Source organism: Artemia sp. Qi Xiang Cuo, chromosome 3 (assembly GCF_049724085.1).
Source record: "Artemia sp. Qi Xiang Cuo chromosome 3, ASM4972408v1, whole genome shotgun sequence".
NCBI classification, from domain to species: Eukaryota; Metazoa; Arthropoda; class Branchiopoda; order Anostraca; family Artemiidae; genus Artemia; species Artemia sp. Qi Xiang Cuo.
Window position 1 is genome coordinate 63,202,348 of NC_142796.1, and position 21,630 is coordinate 63,223,977.

Consider the following 21,630-nt stretch of genomic DNA (forward strand, 5'->3'; position numbering starts at 1 on the left):
GTGGCCTGTAGGCGTGGCTAAGAAAAAAAAAGAAATGATGATGAATTTTAAGTGGCTATATTTGGTTTTTTGAAAACAGGGAAGGAGTGATCGGATTGAGCTGAAATTTCGAGGATAAGCTCCCGGGCCCTACGAAAGCTTAACCTCTAAATTTCAGCCCAATCGGACAACGTTAAAGGGGGCTGTGGTGGGAGGGTCCAAACTTCCGGCCCAGTTTACCCCATGAAGATAAAGTCGGAGGAGGATGAAATTTTGCAAGTTTCTTAGTTTGAGCTTGGGCTACAAAATGCAATTACCGCCGTCTCTCTGCGACCTCTAGGACCTGAAATCGCTTAACATTGTGGTGGGTCGCCTCTTTATAGAGGCACAAGTGTGCCTCCTTGATCTATTGATATTAAAATTCCGTTTTTTTAGAGTTTCGGTTACTATTGAGCCGAGTCGCTCCTTACTTACAGTTCGTTACCACGAACTGTTTGAAAAAAATAATATACAGTTTTAATTCAAAGCCTACTCTTCGGCCGCTGTTATGTTATTTCAAGTTGAATTTCTAAAATTTTATGTTCAGTTGATATATTTTGTGGATTCTTTCTAGTCTAGAATAACTTTTTCTGTTTAAGGATTACTTGCAGGAAATTTCCAGTTTCCAGCTTGAATAGCTTCGGTGCAAATTCAGATAACCATTAACGAATAAGTAAGTAATTAAACACTTATTTATACATAAATAGATACATAAATTGAATTGAAGTTATCAAGTATTTTGCAGTAGGTTGCATAGGTTGCATCAAGATGCGGCTAATTGTAGACAGAGAAAAGGCTAGACAGATAGTCCGAGTAATTGCGAAGCAAATCTTGAAATGACCAGGGCACGGTCAAGCGGTAGGAGTATGCATAAGTGTCTTATTGGACACATACCTGTTTGTTAGTTTTCGGAAAGGCATGCCTGCCTAGAGTTTCAGGCATGTTGACCAAGAATTTAAAATTGACAGAAGACCGTTAGATTGCCTGTAATGAGAGGCAAACAAGGCACGCCCGCCTATTGTTCTAAGAAGGTTGACTAAGAATATAGAATTGACATAGGACTATTAATTTGCTTGAAATAAGGAGCGAAAAAAAAAAAGACAGGAACAAATACAGGACCCAACACTGGATTAGCCACAGGAAAAAACTATAAAAAAAAGAACAGGAACTGTGGAAGATTAAAAAATAATCAAATTAGTCAACATTTAGTAAAGAGCAAAGCGTCTTCCATGTAATTATTTTCTCCGGCCAATTTGCACAGAAGTGTTGATCATAGAAACTTAGGAAATTCAATTGAAAACTGAAGGTTCTAATTCTTATTTTAAGAGTAGAAAGTGTATGGATTAAAGTAAGAAACAATATCTCACAAAAAATAATCTTTTTTTAAGGGCCAGAGATAGGAAACTTTTATTGGGTAACTTGAGCAATGACAAGGCTTTCTTTTTTAAATGACACGGGCTCTTTTTTAACATTTTTTTTTAATTTCTTCTCGTTAGTGCAAATTACTGTTAAGTTGGATCTCAGTTAAGATAGTTATTTTCAAAATAGTGTCATACGGGATATTTAATGTTTGTCACGGACTGTTTAAAACCCAATTTTTAAGTTTCGTCTACTTTGGGCCGTGGTTCACTCTTTACTAGGTTGTAGCTACTTCTGCGACCATACTGCACCCATGATCTGAAAAAAAAAAAATACTCTCCTTCCTTTTGGGCACGTCTATATGTCCATGCAAACTATTTACAGCTCCAAGCCAGTTTTTCACAGAATGCAAAAATCACCTCCTCGATCCATCTGGAAATAGGTAAGTTCCCAGAGTCCCTTGGTAACGACCCTTTAAATAATGAAACAGAAGAGAAAGAATCCATAAATAAAACCTAACTTACTTCCGTATTACACTTAGGTAGGTCCAGTACTGCATTGTCAAAAGGCGCTCGTTGAGGTTGCATCAGCAAACAAATCCATTGAGAAACACAACAGCAACACGAATTGAGAACATCTCTTAGCGGAAGGTTTTTCAACACCAAACTCCATAACTAGAAGAAAGGAAAAAATTTAGTAAATCAACCTTCCTTATTTTCTTTGTTTTTCAGCAATACTGGTTTTTAGTACTTCACATTTCAGTATATTCAGTAATATCAGCAATATTTCAGAACTATTAATAACAAATTCATTTGGTGATTAATAACACCGGCATAAGCATAGATGAACAGAAACACATAGGAAAGACATCACTAAGCTATATTTTTGGGGTAAAACTAGTTGGCCTATCAATAATAAAGAACCCAGGATATGGCTGTACCTATTGTGCATAGCTAGTACGGGTAACTGAACATAACTTTATTATGTGCTAAAGGTAGAAAAAAACTATTTTCCTACTTTAGTGATTCGACAGATAAGTACTTGAAAAAGCCTTGACCTTGCCCACCGATCCAATCACCAAGGATAAACAGTACAGCCAAAAACAATTAACCAAAAAGAAAGATCCACGGACATGAAACATCGCAGTTAGTAACTTTTCAGCTCTCTTTTGGTATTTGACAAGTTAACAACTAATTGAATTTAAGCCGGATTATCAGCGATCGTAAACTCAAAAGTAAAAACAATTTAAACCTAAGAAGTTATTCCCAAGTGATCACACTCAATCAGGGCTCATCAGAGAAATACATTCTAGTCTTTATAAGTTCTGGCTGTATGGTAAACTTTGATCTAGAGCCACTGAAACATTTTTCTTAAATGACTGTTGGTTACCCCCTAACTTATTTTTTTTTTTTTATGTTTTCACTTCTATAACTTCAATAATTAAACAAATATTAAAAATAAATAGAAATAAGATAAAAATAAATAAAAATATGATTTTAAGGAATAAATATGAGCATATGTATGTTAAACTGACAATGCCCATTCATTTGTGTTTTTTTCAGTAAAGTACAAATTATATTCTGGCTTTTAGAAAGCACAGGGGTTTAAAGCCCTGTTCATGTTAATTTCTGCTCGTTTTGAGTTTGACTCGGTTATTTATTGTAATTTCTGTTCATCTTGGGTTTCATTTATTAATTGAAGCTGATTTGTGGTAGTTTTAATCTTGGTAGATTATTTGATTCTATTTTTGCTCATTTTTTGTTTAATGGAGTTCTTTACTTTTTATTGAAAAAATTATTTTGTGTAAAATGTTTTTTAATTGATTTCTGTACGTTTTATATTGAAATGGTCTTTTACTGGGAAATGAAAATTACAGTTTGAATATTTCCAGTTTTCCTCTAAGAATTTATAGTTTGGCCTGCTATTTATATGCTGAAAAAACTTTTTCAATAATTTTAACAACATACCCCTTTTGAAAATTTTGAAACAAATAGTAGTGTTTAATAAAGTCATATACATCCTCCAGTTAGCCTGATAAATACAACTTAATACCATTCCCATAAAATCATATCTATGCTCTTTGACAGACTGGATACACTTACACTCTTTTGATTTAATTAAATTTTAAGAGCAGAAGTAGTAATAGAAGTAGCCCCGGAACTTTGAACTTAGTTCTTGGTACATAGCTGAGATACCTTATTGGCAACCAACATACACACAGTGCGTTTTAATTTAATTTTAAAGCACCATTTAGATTTCAAGCATAATGGGCAAATTACATAACTGTGGGGGATTGACCTACCAAATTACCCTAGAGATATAGTTACTAGACCGCTCAGCTACGCTGAACAAAATAGCTGTCTTAAAATTTTGATTGGAAGTGTTTGGATTATGAGCCAAAGAGGAGGACTGACTGACCTTCAATCACTTTTGACTCTTAAAGATGACACTAAAACTTTTAATTTCCAGTCAAATTAGCTCCTTTAAAATAGGAATGATATTACTAACTATGACAGAGTAGCGCTTCCTATGTCCTTACATGCCCTCTAATGTTTATATGCCCTTTTAATACCTCTGAGAGTTCCAACTTTAAACACAAATCAATTTTTCAGATACGCTATTTCGACAATCTAACTGCAAACAGTGTCTTCTGTAGTTCGAATTTGCCATCAATTTTCTCTCTAATTTTACCTTCATAGAAATAGCATTGATAGTACTAGTATTATAGTAGTTTCGGTGGTAGTAGAAGTAGTGTCAGTGTTAGTGCTGTATTAGTAGTAGTAGTAGTAATAGTAGTAGTAGCAGTATTAATAGCGGTAGTAGCAATTAAATCTTGCCTTTGGGTCAGTTGAACATCCCTTTCATTATGCACCGGAAGTTTCACCTTGGAATGGTAAGCCGTTCCAAAAATGTCGCTAGTGTACGCTTTTGACACTCTTTTGACGCCCTTATCACCTTAACACTCTATGCGTTACAAGGTGTTGCAATTGAAGGAGTAGTTGGAGTAGTTTAGTAGCAATAGTAGTAAATGTAGCAGTGGTAGTAATGTTAGTATTGACATTCATATATTATTTTTTGGCAATTGATCTTCCCCTTGAAGTTTTATCTGAAAAATCCAACTGAATACCGAAATCCACTCTTGAGATACACCCTTTTACCAATCTCCATGCAGATAGTGTCTTTTAATTTAGTTCAAATTCCCCCTCAATATGCTGTCAAATTTTCACCTTCATACGTATAGCCTTAATTGTACTACCATCATAGTAGTAGTGGTAGTAGTAGGAGAGGTAGTAGCAGTAATAGTGTATTAGTAGTAGTAGCAGTAACAGTAGTAGCAGCAATATTAATAGCAGTAGTAGCAGGAGCATTTTGCCTTTTAGTCAACTGAATATCCCACTCATGATACCCCTAAAGTTTCATTTTGATACGATAAGCTGTTCCAAAAATATTGCTGATAAGCCCGTATTAGCAATCTGTATGCACATAGTAAGTTCTGATTTAGTTCAAATTTCCCCTCAGCGTTTGTTCAGATGTTTATTTCAATATCCTCAGCCTTAGTAGTACTCGCTACAGAAGAGGTAGTTTTAGTGATAGTAGTGGTGGTAGTAGTAGTAGTTTTGATAACAGTAGAAGCAGTGGTAGCTGTAATAGTAGTAGCGTGCAAATATTGCCTTTTTGGTCAAGTAATCATCTCCCTTATCATTTCCTGAAAGTTCCAGATTAATATACTCAGTCATCCCTGAGCTACGCCGTTTTGACAATTCATATGCACATAACATGTTTTGACTTAGTCCAACACTCCCCTCAACATTCCCTGAAAGACTCACCTTAATACCCTTCGTATCTCGGGAAAGTAGAGGTCAAACATGCATACCTTTTCTCGATAACACATAATGTATGTGAACAATGAACAAACTGCCTAACTTACAGTCCTTGCCCTAAGGCCTCGGGCGGGGGTTTAACATACCCAAACGCATAATTACTGAAACTTTCAATAATGCTGCAAAAAATAGATGTCTCAAAACTTTGTTTGGATGCTTGTTTTGGGACATGATAGGCGTGGGGGGGGGGGGGGCTAATTGCTCTCAAATCACTTAGACTCTTAAGACCAATCCAATAAGCCCCCTCTGAAGCTTATATGACCACCTTTATTTTTATAAAAGCCTTATATACCCCCAGGGCATAACTTGCAACGCTTTCTCAAGAGGGCTAGGGGGGGGGGTTGTCATCCTCAAAGACATAATTTCCGGACCTTTCAACAACACTGAACAACATGGCTATTTCAAAATTTTGAGTGGATGTGTTTGGGGAAATGATGGGCGTGGGAGGGGGGTTATTTGCCATCCAATAGCTTTTGACTATTAAAAAGGACACAGGCCCTTTCAATATCCAATCGAATGAGCCCTTTTTTAAGCTTCTACGACAGCGCTTTCTATAAGAACCTTATATGTCATCAGTCAAATGGCCCTTTTCAAAGTTTCTACAACAACTCCTTCTATACAAAGTGCCCTGGTAAAAAAAAAAAAAAAAGGAATACATTATGCCAACATCGTTCTTTACGTTCTTTTAGTCATCGCTATTGCGCTGCCTATGATATAAATCCTTGGCTTGTAAAGTATATACCAGTTATATAATCCAACATTTCTCCTGAACATAACCAAAACGTTCTCTGCAGTTAATCTTACCCTAGAAGCTACTTGCGACATCATTCTAACATTTTTTTAAAAGGAGTTTTTCGAAGAACAGTAAAGAAGGATACTGAAACATAAAAAGAGTAGAATTTAACAACAGTAAGATTACATATAGTCGACCTTAAAATGCAGGAAGAGATCAAGCTTACAACGAACATGGGTTGATGCAATTAAATTTTGCCCAACTATTGATTTTCTATATATTTGAAAGAAGTTTATTTGAAATACCTTAAAAGGAATGTCCAACACACAAAACAGGCAATAAACTGTAATTACTCTTATTGGCTTGCTAAACTTTGACCAGCATTACCTAATCAGTATGGTGCCTATTTCCAGAACGTTTTGATAGCGAAATACCAAGTTTTTAATCAATTTTTTACGTCTAAGACTGCCGGTTTGTGGTCCACTGCTGACAACTACTGTCTGAGAATTACAAATTAATTGCCGTATTGCTTATACAAAAATTGTAAATTTTCAATATCGCTAGTGCTTGACCCCGGAATTTCATTCCAGTGACAAAATTATATAAAAGAACCTCCATACAAATCCAAACAAAAAGAAGAACTAAGACACTAGTGCTTGAATATTAGAATTCCATAAAAGTTTTCGAGTTTTAGTAGTCTCTGAGTAAAAAAGAAAAAAAAATTACAGCTGTAGTTTATCAGATGTAAGTTTTCTTTCGTTCTTTTTGTCTTGCATAATGATTGCTTTTTTTTTTTTAAATCTTTTTATGCTACTATCTTGTATGTGTTAACAGTTTAACTTGCAAGATGTGAGATGTGATGCAAGATGTTTGAGTTTTAGTAGACTCTGAGCAAAAACGAAAAAAAACTACAGTTGTAGTTTATCATATTTAAGTTTTCTTTCGTTCTTTTTTCCACATCATTTAATTATAAATTGAAAAGCAGTATTGTCTAACAAATTAATTACGTCAAATAACGCATACCTTCAGGGATTCTTCAATAATTTCATTGTAATGTTCAAGAATAGCCCTCTGAAAAATTTGCTTCATAAGCTTTTGGGCTACAACAGAGAGCCAAGTGCCATCTCCACCTAATTGTGCCACCATACTTTGAAGCGTTTTCAACACTGATCTTCTCACACCAGACTGAGTATGATAAAGAAAAGGCCACAAACGGGGAACCAAGTCCTCTAACGGCAACCCTCTGAAAATGAAATTAATTTCATATTTAGAAAAGAACTGGTAGAATTGCTAAGAAAACTACCAGACACTTTTTAGCACACTGTACCCATTTCTCTTAATTTTTCTTTCTAATGCTAAATACCTAGTGTCGGATATAATAATTTTGTTAATACAATCAATCCACTCTTAATAGTCTTAACTAGCAAAAGTAAAGATGGACTAACACTTTAAACGGAGAACAGGAGAAATATGACCTTAACTAGTACTTTACTGTCAGCTACTTAGAATGTAGCAAAGATAACCATTCAGTTATTTGAAAGTGTTTTCTACCAATTATCCTTCAAATAGTTCTAAATGAAAAACTTACGGTGCAAAATAAACATAGCTAAATGAATATTCGCCTCCTAAAAGCATTAGGAGAAAAGTTTTTTTTACGTTGCCTTTATAGTAGATTATTCATTCTTGAAGCATTAAGATACAGTAGTTAAATTCATACGTAAAAGGCAGAAGAGTCAGGCATGAGTGCGACTAAAGAATTTCCTTGGGGAAGGGTTGGAGAGCAAATGCTACACGTTTAATTTTCACCAATATTCTAACAGTAATATCCCCACTTCCCTATTTTTGCGCATATCTTCTTGCTTCCCGGGGGGAGCACGGATCCCTATACTGGTACCCACAAATTCACGGAACGGCACCTCAGTCATATAAAAATTACAAAATGGTTGTCTACAATAAACCTTCAATGGACTGCCCGGCCATCATCAAACTAAACATATATTTTGTATTTTTGATCTAATGATGAGACACATAAACAAGCAGCCTCGTACTCTCAAAAAATGGTTGGGAATGTGAAGCAAATTTTTACAAATGGATATGCAGTTTCTCAGATATGAGTTTCTTGTGTTTTTTTTTTCTTTTTTTTTGTATTGAGTATTATTTCTATCTATATATGTTATTTTCTAGTATGTTTTAGTTGTCTCATTTAGTTTTTTTCTTTGGCAAAAGCCAAAATATTTGAGCTTTTATTAGCATTTATACGTATTATTCCTTTTCAAATTCAATGGCTTACATAAACATTTCGCCATTATAATATTTTTATTCCATTTTAAGGGGATTATCTTGCAAGCATTTTGCAAGCCCAGGCCTCGGCTGACCGTCTCAAAGACAAAGGCTCCATTACCAAATTCTTGTAGGGAATTAGGCACCGTCGAGAGCTATTGAGAGCCTGCAGTCTCACTATAAAATTTGACTCAAAGACAATGAGATTCTACGTCCCCAAGGTTTTCAATCAAAAGTGGGTAGCGCTATAGGGAACTCCCAGAGCTGTCAAATTAAATAAATATTTCCTTTAAGCTGATTTTTAGCATTCTTCCTAGCAGGTATGCTAGAAAATTTTTAGGGATTACCCTTTCCTGAGCTTTAAAAAGAAAATTCTGCTTGGTTAAAAAATAATAATAATAAAAAAAAAATATATATAAAAAAAAAAATAAAAAAAAAAATCAACACTTTCTGATGATGTAAGTTTTATTAATAGTGAACATCTCTATCTACGACACAAAACGAAAGAAGTTAAATGGTTTTTCTAAGATTTCTGGAAAAGTAGGTGTCAGCTTTTAGTATTTTGCCCTTTAATGTCTTGAATCCTTTTAACTACCTTTACCATTAAAACTCAAAAGCCAGATAAACGACATCATTATTACAGCACAACTTTTGAAAAAACTACGAGCCATTTTGTTCACGGATATTATACCAGAGGATCGTTTCAACTGAAACAATCAGCCAGTTAAGGCGGTTAGGTCACGTTCTTTACATGAAGGATGCTAAATAGGCATAAATGGTTCGGTTATAAAATCCATCGGAGGGCATAGGAAAACCAAGACACTCTCAAATGGAGAGGGAGGAAGTTACAAGAATAGATTTAAGATTAATAGGAACTTCAAGGAGGCACTAAAAGATTAAAGCTCTGAATAGACTGGCGTGTGAGCAGCCTGTATATCAGTAATAGCGTCAGGTGGCAATGGGTGGATCCAGGAGGGGCCAGGGACCCCTTCCACCCCCACCCATCACAATATTTTCTGGCGTCCTCATACTTTTTTTTCTTTTTTTACTCTTGTTTTAATTAAACTTGTCAATCTGGTCCATTATTGGCGGTCTTGTAGCATTGCGCCACCCGCCCCTAAGATTTCCCTCCAGATCTGTCTTTATTGATAATATCAATACGAAAAAAATCAAGTCGCCCATAAAAACAAAGAAAAATAAAGAAATAGGTTTAGATGAGGAAGGGGACAAAGGAAGCTACTTTGGTACATTATTAGCAAAGGCAAAAATCTTGGAAAAAAAAGAAAAAAAACATTAGAAGGTAGGCTTTGTGCCATCTTCATAATCATGTACTACGTTCATCATCAAAGGATTTACTGCAAAAAAAGAAGCATGAAAACGGTAAGCAAACATGGCTAACAGAAAAATCAAAGCAGTACACGGTATATATATATATATATAAAAAAAAATAAAAATAAAAAAAAACCTGACGCTGGTAGCCAGGGAAGCTAGAAGACATAGTATGTCACCAGTTGACGAAGATAAATCATCCAACGTTTTCAGTGACTCCCATAAGAATGACGTTAATTGACTTAGATGATCTGAACTAAGGGTCGAAACTAAGGATGACGCAAATGGAGCCAGAGAGGCAGCAGCCGGACCACTTACATCATCCACAGGGTCATCTAAGCATTTGAATATCGACGGATAAAGAAACGGTATAAGCTCTGTGAGCAAGTCCTAAAAACAAGATGAGGATACTGTAAATATATGTGAGACAAGGGAGAAAAGAGCATGGCGAGGCTTCTCCCCTAAGAGCCAAAGGCAACTTTACCTAAAACACTCCAAAATACATATACACTCCAAAACATATATTTTCTACTCTTTATACCTGTTATTATGTGGCTAATAGAGGGTTTGACTCAAAACATTCTCTTTTTCAGAAGTAGCTAGATTTTTTTCTTCTTTTTTCTTTTGAGTCTATATAGTATACAATACTAGATGGCTACTTTATTGCAGTTACTATATTGCAGAATATTTTGCTAAAACCATAATACTTTCGAGTAATGTCTCACAATTTATTGGAGTTTCGTTGATTTTGTGTCAATGTGTCATACAATGATTGAAAACACACGATACGATTTATTTATAAACAAGAACTATGGAAATAAAATTTCAAAGTCGGTCAAAAAAAAAAAGAAATTTCATTTAAACTCATATAGAAGGCTTCCTTAATATCAATACGAAAAAAACAAGTCGCCCATAAAAACAAAGAAAAATTATAGAAAAAGATTTAGAGGAGGAAGGGGACAAAGGAAGCTACAAAAGCACAAAAAAAAAAACGAAAAACAACGATAGAGGAACGAGATAAATATTCCCCTATATAATAGATTCCATTAATGTCTTCTTAAATAGTGAACGGCTACTCAAATAAACTTATCTTCAGTGGAAATTTATAAGCTATAATATGGGATTTGGCACCTAATTGAAAATATAGGCCCTATATTATTCAATAAAGGGGTTTACACGTTGCAAACCACATTGAAGAAGAAGATGAGGTAAGAGAATAAGAGGTGGGTAGCAAGAACTTGGGAATCGTAGAATAGTATGTTGGATTCTGAATGCCATAACGCCAAAGTAATAAATGCATATATTTGATTTTACAAAATTTAGTGTATTAACAAACAAAAATCAAGTTTCTGTCTCTGAGACTGAAGCATTGAAGAGATAAAGGATATATCAAGAATTATTTTATCTTTGTTTCTGTATCATCTGGATAAATTTAAGATTGGTAGGGAATTTAGTAATATAAATAAATGGGCTAAATCTCAAGCAGAATTCTATTAACGAATTATAGCCTAAGCGATCTGCCATCTATTTTTCATTTTAACTGAATATAACCCAAACTTGACACATTTCCGTAGAGTTCAATTATTACTTACAATTTTGCTTATAAATTATAAGCATAGTACTAACTTATTTTCGGTACGAATATTTAATTATTTACTCTGAAGCTATTTTAAGTTTCAACTATCCTCTTTCAGAATCCAATGCATGACCAAACTACTAGGATTGTTCAGTTACATCCAATGGATACAGTTTGCCTAAAATTTATTCGACTCTTTAAATACAAGAAGCTTAACTAAGTAACTTTTTTCGCAGAAAAGCATTTATTTTTTCTGCGCTTATCGAATAAATCGGTATCGTCAGAGGATTCGGGTTCTTTGGACAATTAGCTACTCCGCTACATGTTTGCGGTTTCTTTTTCATTTCTTTTATCTCACAAAAATAAAAGTGCTCTACAATATTAATCTCAATTTTTTTTTTATTAATTATCAAATTCTCAAATATGCACTTTCAATTCGGGTGGGAGAAAACAGTTTAAAACGTAGTTCAGTTCAAGCCGGGTGAGCCCCAAAACCTTGCCTATTTGCAAACCGCCTGAAAACAGCACTTTCCTAACCACCACCTTTTCCAAACAAATTTTTTTTTTTTTTTTGTTTGCTCTTTATCTAAAGAAGGACACACAATACAAGAGAAATTAGTTATAGCATTTTGAAATTAGAACAGGATATCTTCTTACAAGTAATATACTTGTAGTAACAACAATTAACAAACTCTTACAAGTAATATACTTACTAGTAATATATAGTAAAAAATAAAATTTATAGTGTTAATTTTACAGTAATAAAATTTTAACACTTAAAATAAAATTGGTTTTCTTCAATATCCCACCCGAAATATTTCAATGTCGCAAAACATCAAACTAGTGTTGAAAAACCGATTTAACCGAAGGGAGAAAAAAAAGGTTTCGTCAAAACACCGCTGTGTAATTTGTACTATTAAATTACTAATTGCATGAAATTCCAATTTAAAAAAAACGATTGTTATCATCAAATTGAGTCATTAAGTTCAGACAGAAATTATAAGGACAGAAAAAAAACAACAATGCCTCTATTTAATTTGGATAATCGGATTTGATAATTCAAATGACAGCACGCGACGTTTCTTGGTAAACTTCAGATTTCTACCACGTCACTTTAAACTAAACACGTTAGTTTGATTGTTTCAATCCGTTTTTAGTGGCTTTTCTGGTTCTCTAAAATAAAACTAGCAACAATTCAAAAATAACAATAACGAAATGCCAAAACAATCTTGAATAAACAATTGTAAAAGTAAACACATAATCAAAATACACATAGAAATAGATATTTTACCCGCAGCGCTCGAGTGGTTGGGAGAAAAATAAACGTTTATTGGTCAGTTTATCACGGATGATCAAATACATGACTAATAAAGATTACGAAAAAGAAAGAAAGAGAGAAATGCCAAATAATACCTCTTATAAAATACACCCAAATCCTAGAAGTGTTCGAATCAAATTAGGCGCGGTTTGCGTATGTATTCATATTACACAAGTTAAGGTGAGTTTGTATTTAAAAATTTACAGTTAGAGCAGTTTGCGTTTCGTAGTTGATAATAAATGCCTTTTTAATCTTTTATCAAGACTGAAAAATGTAAACGAACTAACGTTCACTCAAATAAGCGTCCATTTGAACGTTCGTTCAGTTTATGGTAACCAATGATAAGAACTCACCTGACGAGCTGCTAGTATGTATTTCATTCCAGTAATTCCGCCATGCCTTGTGTCCCACTGTGAATGGTCAAGCAATCGTATCAAAACACCACAAAGTTGGTTCACCCTATTTGGTGTCAGTAAAGTTGAGACAGTGCCTACAAAACGAAAACCAATTATTCCTGTATATTTAAATAGTTCTTAGAAAATAAGTGAAATAAATACGGCAGATTTTGCGTAAGAAGTTTTATATTTTGGGCTGAAAACACACTTGAGATATCATCAAGACGTTATAACCAAAACACTGTATTAGACCGCTGTTACCAGATAACTGGCATAAGTGCTTGATCCCAAAGCCAGAAAGATAAAGAATCTGGAGCTCTACCATCTGAACTGAAGGGAGGGGCTTGTTAGTTAGGTTTACCGCTTTGCTGTATGAATAAACACGAAGAAACAGGCTACCAATCAATGGGTTTTTAGAGCTACAGACACCCACTATTTATGTATTATTTTATTTTGTTCTATATTATACATACGGCCAAAAATAAAGATCACAAGCCACTTAATTTTTGAAAAAATGAATGCGGGTCTCAAAAAGAAATAAACAAAAATTAAAATTAAATCTTTTTTCGTTAAAATGAAAATCAATAAGAGAAAAATTTTTTATGCTATTTAACAGCACCAATATAAGAGAACCAATTTTAAAAATAAGAGAACCAATTTTATGGCAAATATTTTCGTTTGTCCTTAATATTGAAAATAAACATTAAAATTATAGTAACATTTTGAATTGATGAGCTTTCAGCAATTAATATCATTATACATCAAAAATTCAGTTTAATTTATTAGCTCTTTTTAAAGTTGTTCAAGACGAATATAGTTTCACTAAAAACAAGTGTTTGGATACTGCCTCCTTCCTAAACTGTAAATAAAAACCAAAAGCCTACTGCGTCATTGGCGCTTAACTGAAAACGAATTATTTTACAAATATCTTATTTTCTAGTTATTAAAGCATTGAAAATAAAAATAGAAATATAGTTAAATAAATTCTTGAACGGATGGATTTTTCAACAACTAATATCATTATGCATCAAATATTCAATTTGATGTTATTTATACTTCTCAAGACTGTTCAAGACGCATATAGTTTTCAGTAAAGCGCCAATGACGCAGTAGATTTTAGACTTTTACAGTGAGAGAAGGAGGTGATACCCAAACTCTTGTTTATAGTAATTTTTGTTCGTTTCAAGCTTGATTTGCATATTAAATTTAAGTTTCACTCGTTTCAAGATTTATTTATATATTTACATTAATATCTATTGTATGTTTGTTTGCATTGATTGTTTATTTAATTTCTGTTCGTTTTAAGTTTCATTTATACTTCAATAGGATTTTTTCACTCTACTCACTCTACTCACTCTCTTTACTCTCTTTTCTCTTTACTCGCATTACTCACTCTAAGATATATTTATTCATTTATATTATTACTTGTTGTATGTTTTTTGCTATGATTGTTTATTTAATTTCTGTTCGTTTTGGGTTTCATTTATTATTTAATAGTAACTAACAAAAACTTTTTACACAATAAAATTTTTTCAAATAAAAGTAAAGAAAACCATTAAACAAAAAATGAGCAAAAATAAAATAAAATAATCTACTAAGCGTGAAACTACCACAAATCAGCATCGATGAATAAATGAAACCCAAAACGAACAGAAATTACAATAAACAACCGAATCAATCTTAAAACGAAATTAACATGAGTAGGGCTCAAAACCCCTATGCCTTCCCAAGGCCAGAACATAACTTGCACTTTACTGAAAAAAACACGAATGAATATGCATTGTCGGTTTCATATAAATATACTCATATATAGTAATCAAAATGTTAATATTAGTGGATTCATTAAAGTTATAAAAGTAATAACATTTATATTTTTTTCCGAAGAGAATATTTTAGGCTACTGTGCTAAAACATTAACTAAAAACATGCACTGAAAAATAAAACCTAAAAGAACTAAAGTTCGTAAAAAGAAAGTTTCACTGGCATAAATTTGAGCCAAATGCCCGTAATGAAACAAAAAAATATTTCAAGCAAACGAATGATGTCATACAATATTACGCAATAGGTGCTCGTAAGCGGAGCTTAAAGGCAAGTTAGGAATGCAGTCTCCTTATCCGTACCAATCAGTTGAGTACAAGGTCTGAATCTGAAAGGCTGTAAGTTATTTACTATAAAGTTTTTAATATTTTTTGAAACGGTGTAAGAAAGTCTTTGAAATGTCGGAAAGAAGAAGCTGTAATAGTCGTAAGGAACAAGATTGTCTGTATAAGAATATCTTAGCCATGTCGGAAAGAACAAGATGTACCGTAGTAAAAACGTCGTTAGACACACGAAGAAATATGGGCATACAAATTAAAGAAATAAAAATGCTTGGAAAAGTAAAGAAAAACAGGCCAAAGTGTTCAATTACAAAAGTATACAAGGATGTATTGACAAAGACGGTAGAAACACGGATTGTAACAACAAGAGTTGAAAAAAGAATGGACATGGAAATTGAAGAAAGAACAAAAGTGGATTTACCAACCTTAGAACGAGAAATGGAAGTAGTGGATGCTGAGATTCGACGTGCTCAATTCGAGGTTGAAATACTCGACGTGGAGCTCGAGAAGTATTTAGTTGGAAAAGAAATTGATGAACTTCAATGGATTTTGGAGAGGAATTAATTACATTGTTTTGGAGATTCTATGCCATGGTGCACTTAATTCATTTCAACTTTAATTAATTTCTTATTAATTTTTCTGTTTTTAGATGCTGAGATGCTTATAAAAAACCAATATTCTTTTCAACTTCAACAAAATTTACAGGATTGCAGTTTGGAAAATTCTCGTTTTCTGAATATCAAAATTACTTTTAGATAGCTAGTTTTAAATTTTTTGTAAGTTAGTTTTTATATTATGCTTGTTCTTCTTGAAAATGATCTTTTTGCCTCAAATTTGGATATATATATATATATATATATATAGAGAAAAAGAACATCTCCCCAGTTTTAACTCAACCTTTTAAGGAACCTTGCCTCACAGAGGTCGGGGGAACATCACGGTCCCAAGTCCGTTAAATGAGGAGGGTTGGGCTGTGGGTTTGCAACCCACACCCGGGACCCCAAGGGCAACCCTCAGGGGAAAAACACCAGCAACTGAAACGCCTAAAACAGCCCCGGATGCATCACCTCCCCCCAGATAACGATGCATCACCTCCCCCAGATGCATCACCATCCCCCAGATAATTTTTTTTATGGAATGGGTGGCATCATAAACTTCAAATCGGGCTAATTTGTTTTTAAATGGAAGGTTCTAGTACCCTTTTTAAGAGTCAAAAGGGAGTGGAGAGCAACCAGCCCCCCCCCCCTCCCAATCACCATTCCCCCAAAGACATCCAATCAAAATTTGGATATAGCAATTTTTTTCATTGTAGTTGAAAAGTCCGGAACTTATGTCTTTGAGAAAGACCCCCCCACCCCCATCGGTCTCAGAGCACGGGTTGTTAGTTATGCCCCGGGGGCATATAATGTTTTTATAGGAAGGTTGGTTGTATATACTTCAGAAGGGACTCATTGGGTTTGTAATTTGAATTTCTAATGCCCTTTTTAAGAGCCAAAGTGATCAGAAGGCAGTTACCCCCCCCCCTCAACACGTCGTGTTTTGCTGAAATACATCGAATAAAAAATTTTGAGAGTCATTTTATTCAAAATATTCAAAAGTTGTATAACAAGGCTTTCGGGGCTGAAACAAAACACCAGAGTCTAGGGACGAGGGTTGTAAGTTATGCCATGGGGCATTTAAGGTTTTTATAGAATTGATGGTTGTTTAACTTTAGAAGAGACCCATTTGGTTGAAAATTGGAAATTCTAATTCCTTTGGAAGCGTCAAAAGGGATGGAGGTTATTTAGACCCCCTCCCCGATGACACTTCTTTTCATCAAACGCATCTGATTGAAATTATGAGATAGCAATTTTGTTCAAAATAGTTCAAAGAACATATAATAATGTCTCTAGGGATGATATCCCCCCAAGCACCCTGGGGATAAGGTTGTAAGTTACGCCATGAGGGCATATAAGGTACTTATGGAATGGGCGGTCATATAAACTTCAGATGGGGTTTATTTAATTTGAAATTTGAAGTCATAATGCCCTCTTTAAGAGTCAAAGTGATTTGAGAGTAACCAGCCCCCCTCCATGCTCATCATTTCTCTTAACGCCTCCATTCAAAATTTGGAGATAACAATTTTATTCGTCGTAATTGAAGGTTTCGGAATTTATGTTTGTGAGGAAGACACCCCTCCCCCCTATAGCTCTCAGGGAAATGGTTGTAAGTTGTGTCATGGGGCATATAAGGCCCATAATTTGCACTTTACTAAAAAAAAAAATACAAATGAATGTGCATTGTCAGTTTAATATACAAATACTGATATTTAGTAATTAAAATGTTAATATTATTTGATTCATTAAAGTTATAAGCAAAAAAACATTTATATTTTTTAAGTAAAGTGCAAATTATGTTTTGGCCTTGGAAAGGCATAGGGGTTTTGAGTCCTACTCATGTTCTGCTCGTTTTTAGTTTGACTCGGTTATTTATTGTAATTTCTGTTCGTTTTGGGTTTTATTTATTTATCGATGCTGATTTGTGGTAGTTCCACGCTTGGTAGATTATTTTATTTTATTTTTGCTAATTTTTGTTTAATGGAGCTCTTTACTTTTCTTTGAAAAACTTATTTTGTGTAAAAAGTTTTTTCAAATTAATTTTAAATAAAATGGTCACCTCAAAATTATCGATCGGATGTATTTGGGGAAAAAAAGAGGGTGGGGTGGAAGACCTTCAATCACTTTTAACTCTTAAAAAGGGCACTGGAACTTTTGATTTCCAATTGAATGAGCACCACTCCCCCCAAGCTCATACAAAATATTGTCCATAGTAACCTTATGTGTTAACATTGAGAAACTAGCTTAACTTGCAGCCCTTGCTCCAGGAGCTGCTGTCGGGGTTGTTAACCCCACAGGCATGGTTGTTTGACCTTTAGACTATTTTCAAAAACCATTTTTTTTTTTTTTGATCGGATGCATTGGGGGGGGGGGGATAGCGGTTAAAAGGGAGAGACTAATTATCATCTGATTACCTTTTAGTCTTCAAATTGAAATTGATATTTCAATTTCCAATCAAATGAGCCTTCTCCAAAGTCAGTACGACCATCACTTCTATTAAATTTTTAAATTTTAACAATGGATAACTTGCAATAACCTACAGCCTTTGCCCCAAGGACTATAGGGGTTTTTGTTAATCACGTTTACTAGTCATGTTTTATTGTTCGATTGGAAATTGAAAGTTTTAGTTCCCTTTTTAAAAGTCAAAAGTGATTGAAGGGCAAGCAGCCCCCCCCCCCCGGGAAAAAACCTCCTGCTGAAAATTCCTCCTGGAACTACCACTTCGTGGAAAATACCCCCCTCCCCCTTGAAAATACCTCCCCGCGAAGATGTGAGTTGAGATGTTTTGGCATTAAAATGCCCCCTTTGAGGTATCTCCCTCTCTCCCTAGCTACAAAAAAAAATCAGAAAACCCCATTGCAGAATTTCAAGTACCTTTTTAAGTTTTGTATTTTGTCCATTGCTTACAGATAGTGTTTGTTATGTTTGAATGGGTGGCATCATAAACTTCAAATGGGGCTCATTTGTTTTGAAATTGAAAGTTCTAGTACCCTTTTTAAGAATCAAAAGGGATTGGAGAGGAACCAGCCCCCCCCCCAATCACCAGTCCCCAAAAGACATGCAATCAAAATTTGGAGATAGAAATTTTGTTCATTGTAGTTGAAAAGTCCAGAAATTATGTCTTTGAGAAAGACACCCCCATCCCCGTCGCTCTCAGAGCAAGGGTTATAAGTATTGCCCCGAGGGCATATAAGGTTTTTATAGGAAGGGTGGTTGTATATACTTCGGAAGGGACTCATTGGATTTATACTCTGAATTTCTAATACCCTTTTCAAGAGCCAATGTGACCTGAAGTCAGTTACCCCCCCCCCCCTCGAAACCTCGTGTTTTTCTGAAATACATCGAATAGAAAATTTTAAGAGTCATTTTATTCAAAATATTCAAAAGTTGTATAACAAGGCTTTCGGGGCTGAAACAAACCACCAGAGTCTAGGGACGAGGGTTGTAAGTTATGCCATGGGGCATTTAAGGTTTTTATAGAATTGATGGTTCTTTAAATTTAGAAGAGGCCCATTTGGTTGAAAATCGGAAGTTCTAATTCCTTTGGAAGCGTCAAAAGGGATGGAGGTTATTTAGACCCCCTCCCTGATGACACCTCTTTTCATCAAACGCATCTGATTGAAATTATGAGATAGCAATTTTGTTCAAAATAGTTCAAAGAACATATAATAATGTCTCTAGGGATGACATCCCCCCAACACCCTGGGGATAAGGTTGTAAGTTATGCCATGAGGGCATAAAAGGTACTTATGGAATGGGTGGTCGTATAAACTTCAGATGGGGCTTATTTGATTTGAAATTTGAAGTTATAATGTCCTTTTTAAGAGTCAAAGTGATTTGAGAGCAACCAGCCCCCCTCCACGCTCATCATTTCTCTTAACAACTCCAATTAAAATTTGGAAATAAAAATTTTATTCATCGCATTTCAAGGTTTCGGAAATTATGCCTGTGAAGAAGACACCCCCCCCCCCCTACAGCTCTCACGGAAATGGTTGTAAGTTGTGTCATGGGGCATATAAGGCCCATAATTTGCACTTTACTAAAAAAAAAATACAAATGAATGTGCATTGTCAGTTTAATATACAAATACTGATATTTAGTAATTAAAATGTTAATATTATTTGATTCATTAAAGTTATAAGCAAAAAAACATTTATATTTTTTCAGTAAAGTGCAAATTATGTTTTGGCCTTGGAAAGGCATAGGGGTTTTGAGTCCTACTCATGTTCTGCTCGTTTTGAGTTTGACTCGGTTATTTATTGTAATTTCTGTTCGTTTTGGGTTTCACTTATTTATTGATGCTGACTCGTAACAATTTTAAGCTTGGTGAATTATTTTATTTTATTTTTGCTCATTTTTGTTGAACGTTATTCTTTCGTTATCTTTGAAAAACTTACTTTGCGCTAAAGGTTTTTTTAAATTAATTTTAAATAAAATGGTCACCTCAAAATTATCGATCGGATGTATTTGGGGAAAAAAAGAGGGTGGGGTGGAAGACCTTCAATCACTTTTAACTCTTAAAAAGCGCACTGGAACTTTTGATTTCCAATTGAATGAGCACCACTCCCCCCAAGCTCATACAAAATATTTTCCATAGTAACCTTATGTGTTAACATTGAGAAACTAGCTTAACTTGCAGCCCTTGCTCCAGGAGCTGCTGTCGGGGTTGTTAACCCCACAGGCATGGCTGTTTGACCTTTAGACTATTTTCAAAAACCATTTTTTTTTATTTTTATCGGATGCATTGGGGGGGGGGGGATAGGGGTTAAAAGGGATAGACTGATTGTCATCTGATTACCTTTGATTATTCAAAATTGAAATTGATATTTCAATTTCCAATCAAATGAGCCTTCTCCAAAGTCAGTACGACCATCACTTCTATTAAATTTTTAAATTTTAACAATGGGTAACTTGCAATAACCAACAGCCCTTGCCCCGAGGACTGTGGGGGTTTTTGTTAATCACGTTTACTAATCACGTTTTATTGTTCGATTAGAAATTGTAAGTTTTAGTGCCCTTTTTAAAAAACAAAAGTGATTGGAGGGCAAGCAGCCCCCCCCCCCGGGAAAAAACCTCCTGCTGAAAATTCCTCCTGGAACTACCACTTCGTGGAAAATACCCCCCTCCCCCTTGAAAATACCTCCCCGCGAAGATGTGAGTCGAGATGTTTTGGCATTAAAATGCCCCCTTTGAGGTATCTCCCTCTCTCCCTCGCTACAAAAAAAAAATCAGAGAACCCCATTGCAGAAGTTTAAGTACCTTTTTAAGTTTTATAATTTGTCCAGTGCTTACCGATAGTGTTTGTTATTGGGATACATACGGACATTTTTCGCGTGGGAGTTTTCTTAAGGGAGTTTCTGGAGGATTTTCCATGAGAAGAACATTTCTTTACGGAGGAGAGCAATACTTACAAATAAATTCTTCTTTTTCAATTTCCTTAGCACTTCTCAGCTTAACTAAAAAATAACAGAACCCAAAAAAAATATTCCAATTTGGAATATTTTCCGCGAGGGGGTATTTTACAGGGGCGGGTTTTCCCCGGGGCGGCGGGGCGGGGGGGGGTAAAAGCCTAGACCCTTAGACAGTGACAGGGCTAAGGGAAACCCCATTAACAGACATGAAAAAGGGGAAATAAATCTGGATTTAAGAGTTTGTTACGTCCGATTTTCTTTGTTTTTGTGACAACAAAACAGACCTTTTTTATTAATCATCTTTACAGACATTTATATTACGACTTTAAAAGGCAAAGAATTCCAACAAGGTTGAACATATAAAGATCCCTGGCCATGTATCCCTGGCCATGGAGCCTTTCGAGGAGGATTAGGAGTGTTGTGATTGGATTGTATATATTGATTGGATTATTCAATGTAGGCCTATTTTAATGTTTTTCTATTGATTTAGTGTTTGCTTTAAACGGTATGTATTCCCCCTCTATTACAGGCCTAGGAGCCTTTGGGGGATTAGCACAATGTATTTTCTTGTATGATTAATTGATTATGAATAAATCTTATCTTATTAAAGTTATAAAAGTAAAAACATTTATATT

General features: G+C 34.6%; 1 protein-coding gene across 1 annotated transcript in view; it reads right to left on the bottom strand.

Annotated features, from left to right (window-relative positions):
- The window catches only part of Hel89B (histone acetyltransferase 1), a 246,885-nt gene that overhangs the window by 111,599 nt on the left and 113,656 nt on the right, over positions 1-21,630 (bottom strand). Inside the window, exons 9-12 of the mRNA XM_089086437.1 lie at positions 12,848-12,984; positions 9,737-9,990; positions 7,015-7,234; positions 1,902-2,051 (exon numbers count right to left, since the gene is read on the bottom strand). Of these exons, the coding sequence (XP_088942563.1) occupies positions 1,902-2,051; positions 7,015-7,234; positions 9,737-9,990; positions 12,848-12,984 (761 nt within the window). The remainder of the gene's footprint in view (positions 1-1,901; positions 2,052-7,014; positions 7,235-9,736; positions 9,991-12,847; positions 12,985-21,630) is intronic.